The sequence below is a fragment of the Cetorhinus maximus genome, chromosome 16, assembly GCF_964194155.1.
Source record: "Cetorhinus maximus chromosome 16, sCetMax3.hap1.1, whole genome shotgun sequence".
Lineage (NCBI taxonomy): Eukaryota > Metazoa > Chordata > Chondrichthyes > Lamniformes > Cetorhinidae > Cetorhinus > Cetorhinus maximus.
Window position 1 is genome coordinate 52,643,670 of NC_135894.1, and position 6,000 is coordinate 52,649,669.

Consider the following 6,000-nt stretch of genomic DNA (forward strand, 5'->3'; position numbering starts at 1 on the left):
ACTCTGAAAAAAAAATTCTGAAAACACATCTGATGTTTCAATGTTTTCATTTTAACAAACATGACCTACATTTGACAACTCATTTCATGCAATTTCCGAATGATTCTCAGGGAATCGTCAGTAACGTTGTTTTCACTTGTTTCCGGTCACATACAAACAATTGTACGAATTGTGAACACATGTCTGTTATCTATTATTGTCCTCTTGGCGCCCTCACCCCACCTCACCCAATGTTACCAACACCACAACGTAAGTGTGATTTCCAACCAGCCAGTCCACTAACTCACTCTGGATCAGTTACTGGTACAGAAAGCAACATTCTCAACCTCTAACAAATTAAATATCTAGGGTAAACAGTTCTAGCCGTTCACATCTTCGTGTTATTTCCATTAAAACAGAAAAAAACCACAAAAATCGGGAATAAACAAGCAAATAAAAGAATCTGAAACAAGACTTCATTTAGCAAAGTATTTTGTTAACTTTCCGCGTTATCTTTCTCCAACAACACAACCCGCCACTCCCTCGCTAAATGATTTAAAGTCTCCGTGCTGATACTCGGGTTGCACTTTCTAAAAAAAGAAACACCTTAAAATCTTACCTTCGAAACAAATTATCCAGAGACAAGCGATCCACAGGTTCCAATCAGCCCGTTTCAGCACCATCTCAGGAACACCGCGTCGGGAAGCGGGAATTGAACGTGGGAATTAAAGCCCAGCCTCTGGCCAAGCACCAGTGTTGAGCTGGGTAGAAAGTGTTGCTACTGCTCCTGCAGCGATGGGTTCGTCAGAGTTAATTTCACGGGGTTACAGCCGTTCCCAGTGTCGGCGATGAGCTCCGCAGCCCAGCCTCACACAGCCTTTGATTGCCATTGATTGACAGCCGCCTCCAGGAACCCAGCAACAAACAGCCTCACAGTCTTCATCACTGCGCCCTCTGCGGATCCCAAAGCCAGCACTGTGTGCAATTGTACGTTTTTCAATACCATGCCGCTTAAAAATGCAACCTGTGCAGAAATAATCCTTATATATTGGAGGCATTGAAATATTTCGAAGAGTTTTGTGGATCGAATTTTATTCTGTTCGAGTGCACTGATGGTTGCTACAGGAAAAAAGAAAACGTTTTACAGAACGAGTTATCAACAACAACTTACATTTTAGGGCGCCTTTAACGTAATGAAAGATCCCAAGGCGCTTCGCAGGAGCATAATGAAACCAAGTAGGACACTGAGCCATATGACAAGATATTAGGTCAAATGACCAAAAGCTTCATCAAAGAGACGGGTTTTTAAAAAGTATCTTAAGTGAGGCAGAGGGAGTATTCCAGGGCTTGGGCAGCTCAAGGGCCAGCCACCAATAATGGAGCGACTAAAATCGGGGATGCTATCCAGGTCAGAACTCGTTGAGCACAGATGTTTTGGAGGGTTGTGGGGCTGGAGATTACAGAGCTAGGGAGGGGTAAAGCCATTGAGCCATCTGAAAACAAGGATGAGAATTTTAAAATCAAGACTTTGCCTGACCAGGGACCAAATGTAGGCCAGTGAGTACAGGGGATGATAGGTGAACAGGACCTGATGTGAGTTAAGACACAGACAACTGAGTTTTGGATGACCTAAAGTTTATGGAGGTGGGAGACCAGCCACAAGTGCATTAGAACAATCAAGTCATGAGTTATCGAAGGCATGAATGAGGATTTCAGCAGCAGATGAGCTGAGGCAGGAGTGAAGTCCAGCGATGTTATGAAGATGGAAATGGGTGGTCTTAGTAATGGCACAAATATGAGGTCAGAAGCTCAGTTTTTTAGTCTTTCATGGGATGTGGGCATTCACTGACAAGGCCAGCATTTGTTGCCCACCTCCAACTGCCCTTAAAATTAGTGGTTTGCCACACCATTTCACAGGGCACTTAAGAGTCAACCACATTACTGTGGACATGGAGTCACATGTTGACCAGGCCAGGTAAGGATGGCAAATTTCCCTTATCTAAAGGACATAAGTGAACCAGGTGGGCTTTTGCAACAATCAATGCTGGTTTCATGGAATAATATCACTGAAACTAGTTTTCAATTCCAGATTTGTTAATTGATTTTAAATTCCACCAGCTGCCATGGTGGGATTTGAATCTGTGTTCCCAGAGCATTAGCCTGGCCTTCTGGATTACTATTCTAATGATATTACGACTGTGCTACTATCTCCCCTGTCTCAGGACCAAATGTGAAACCAGGGATCTAAATAAACTGACTTATTCTCAGATTGTTAAAGGGAGAGTGCTGGAGTCAGTAGCTTGGGAATGGAGTTTGGAGCAGGGACTAAAAACGATGGCTTCAGCCTTCCCAATATTTAATTGGAGGGAATTGCTGCTCTTCCAGCACTGGAGGTCAGATCAACAGGCCTTTTATTAATTTATGTAGGATGTGGGCATCGCTGGCTAGGCCAGTATTTATTGCCAATTCCTTATTGCCCTTGAGAAGGTGGTGGTGAGCCACCTTCTTGAACCGCTGCAGTTCATGTGGTGTAGGTATGCCCACAGTGCTGTTAGGAAGGGAGTTCCAGGATTTTGACCCAGTGACAGTGAAGGAATGGCAATATATTTCTAAGTCAGGATGGTGAGTGGCTTAGAGGGGAACTTCCTGGTGGTGGTGTTCCCATGCATGTGCTATCCTTGTCCTTCTAGGTGGTAGAGGTCACAGGTTTGTCAAGTGCTATAGAAGGAGGTTTGATGAGCTGCTGCAGTGCATCTTGTAGATGGTACACACTGCTGCCACAGTGTATCGGTGGTGCAGCAAGTGAACATTTAAGGTGGTAGATGGTGTGCCAATCAAGCGGGCTGGTTTGTCCTGGATAATGTCGAGCTTCTTGAGTGTTGTTGGAACTGCGCTCACTGAGGCAAGTGCAGAGTGTTCCATCACACTCCTAATTGTGCTTTGTAGATGGTGAACAGCCTTTGAAGAATCAAGAGGTTTGTTGCTCCCCACAGAATTCCCAGCCTCTGACCTGCTCTTGTAGCCACAGTATTTATTTGGCTGGTCAGATCAGTTTCTGCTCAATGGTAAACCCCATAGTGTTGATAGCGGGGGATTCAGCAATGGTAATGCCATTGAATGTCAAGAAGAGATGCTTAGATTCTCCCGTTGGAGATGCCTGGCACTTGTGTGTTGTGAATGTAACCACTTATAAGCCCAAGCCTGAATATTGTCCAGGTCTTGCTACATATGGACACGGACTGCCTCAATATTAAGGAGTCACAAATAATGCCGAACATTGTGCAATCATCCATGAACACCCTCACTTCTGACCTTATGATGTAGGGGAAGTCGTTGATGAAGCTGCTGAAGATGGCTGGGCCTAGGACACTACCCTGAGGAACTCCTGAGTGATGTCCAAGGATTGAGATTGACCTCCAACAATCATAACCACCTTCCTTGCGCTAGGCACGACCCCAACCAATGGAGAGTTTTCCCCAATTGCCATTGATTTCAGTTTTACTAGAGCTCCTTGATGCCACACTCGGTCAAATGCTGCCTTGATGTTACGGGCAGTCACTCTCACCTCACCTCTTTAGTTCAGCTCTTTTCTCCATGTTTTGTCAAGAATATATAATAATGTAATTAGAAATTATTTTAAAATAGAGTTCTAGTGGGGTCCGTGTATATGTGTGTGTCTGTATGTGTCTTAGTTGGATTAAAGCCAACTGGGTGCTTTGATATATAGCAGTTTTGAGATGTTAATTAGATAAACATAAGGAGGGTAAAAGGTAAAGTGTAAATTTGCATTTGTTAAAAGAAACCATTCAAGACTGCGGGTGAAATCTTACACCTAGTTAGGTTGCAGAAAGGTTTAAAGACTTTGTGTGTGAAGGGAAAGTCTTTCCATGTGTACAGGGTGGAGAAGGTAAAGATGTTAAAATTTTAAGAGACACAGGGGCTAGTCAATGCTTAATGTTGTGGAATAGTGATATTTGTTGTTCCGAGGCAGTATTGCAGGAACAGGTGATAATAAGTGGAGTTCATGGAGATGCTAAACATATTCCATTGTGGAAGGAAAATTTTAAAAGTAAGTGGAAAACTGGTGAAATGACTGTTGGGGCAGTGAAAAATTGCCCATTGCTGGAGTTCAATTTATTCTGGGTAATAATATAGCTGGATCACAAATTTGTGTGATGCTTATGGTAGTTGAGAAGCCTGTAGAAGTGTTTTCAACAGAGGTGTTACAAGAGGAGCATCCTAGATTGTTTCCAGATTGCGGGATAACAAGGGGCAGAATGTTCCAGTCAGTGTGCAGGGGCAGGCCTGACATGCCGACATGTAAAATGACGTGTGATGATGTCGGGACGTGTGCCATTATGATATTTTGTTCAGCGGGCACATGCCGGAGTCAGCTGTGCATCCGCCGAAACGTAAACCACCTACTAAGACCATTAAGAAATCAATTGAGCTACTTGTGAATGCTCATGAAGCCCAAGCGGCCTTTGAGTTTTTCAGGAAACCTCATCCACGAGTGGGATGAGGTTTCCTGAAGCTTTTATTAAATAAATTAATTAATTTTCATAAATATAAAAATATGTCCCCAAACATGTGACACAGTCACATGAGGGGAAATGTTTAAATAAATTTTAAAATTAGTTCTATGAAATCTATGTGGCAAACAATTCAGCAGAAACAACTGTTTTTACAGACCACAATCCTTTAAAGTGTCTGGGCAAATTTCAAGACAGAAGTGCAAGGCTAGTCAGATGGTATTTATTACTGCAGCCATTTAATCTACAGATAATACATGTTGCTGGATGAGAGAACATGATTGCAGATGCATTATCAAGAGTTTGAAGCTTAAAGGGAAAATTGGGCATTTTTAAAACCTGGACACTGAACTGGGATGATTTCTGCTGATACCAAGGATTTGTATATACATTGTTGTGATAATGCATGCATCTGGTAATATAATAGTATAAGTATATAGTTAAGTATAGGAGATAGTGTAAGAAGGGTTAATTTTTAAAAATGAAGCCGTCTTTTAGAATTATAACGGTTCATTTTTCAATAAGGAAGGGGATGTCAAGCAGACATAATAATACTATTGAAATTATTTTAAAATAGACTTCTAGTGGGACCTGCATCTATATGTGTGTCTCTGTGTGTCTTAACTGGATTAAAACCAGCTAGGTTGGGTGATGTAATGTATAGTAGTTTTGAGATGTTAATTAGGTAACTAAGGAGGGTAGAAGGTAAAGTGTAAATTTGCATTTATTAAAAGAAACCATTCAAGACTGCAGATAAAATTGTATGCCTAGCTAGAAGACACCAAGTAATGTCGTATTTTTTTCAGCTTACTAATAAAATTGGCGGGATGAAAGGATGTTAAAGTTAGAAGAGGTAAAGTTAAAAGCCTAGTGATGCAATGGAAAATTTACATTCAAAAGGAAAGATATGTATAAAAGATAAAGGAGATTGTGTGTATGGTAGAGGCATTTTAATATCCAACAAGTGTGAGAAGCCTCCAACCTGTAAGCCTCAAGCTGCTGTCTGCAAGGACCCAAAGCTGAAAGAAACTCGTTTTGAATGTGACTGTCCGGGCTGTGCTTTGCCAGGTGTCTGTTTAAATCTATGAGATTTACTGTTGCCTTAACGGGAGTGTAACTGAGGGTAAGATTAATTAGGGGATTTTTGTAGTTATTATAGTAGTAATTTTGTCGATGTATGTATGTGTTTACAATCTTTCTTGTATTAATAAATGTTTAATTTAGTTTTATTTTAAAAAATCTTGAGACTTGGTGGTCTTATTACTACTGAATTCAAAGCCTACATCTCAACATACAAATTGCAAAAATGGGTTATGACAGTTGTTTTAAGTTTCCCTCTGGGATGTGAACAACTCAGCCTTACCATCAGCTGCGTCATAATATTTCGATCAAGGCTGTAATGAGGTCAGAAGCTGAGTGGCCCTGGTGGAACCCAAACTGAAGGTCAATCCAATAATTTAACAACAGTGGAGTAGACAGAAGAAGTGGT

The 6,000-nt window shown here is 41.5% G+C and overlaps 1 protein-coding gene across 2 annotated transcripts in view; it reads right to left on the bottom strand.

Moving 5' to 3' along the window:
- The window catches only part of igsf11 (immunoglobulin superfamily member 11), a 197,655-nt gene extending 196,884 nt beyond the window's left edge, over nt 1-771 (bottom strand). For both annotated transcript variants that reach the window (XM_078559818.1, XM_078559817.1), the window contains exon 1: nt 599-771. In XM_078559818.1, the coding sequence (XP_078415944.1) occupies nt 599-662 (64 nt within the window). In that variant the 5' untranslated portion in view covers nt 663-771. The remainder of the gene's footprint in view (nt 1-598) is intronic.
- Between the last annotated feature and the right edge of the window lie 5,229 nt (nt 772-6,000).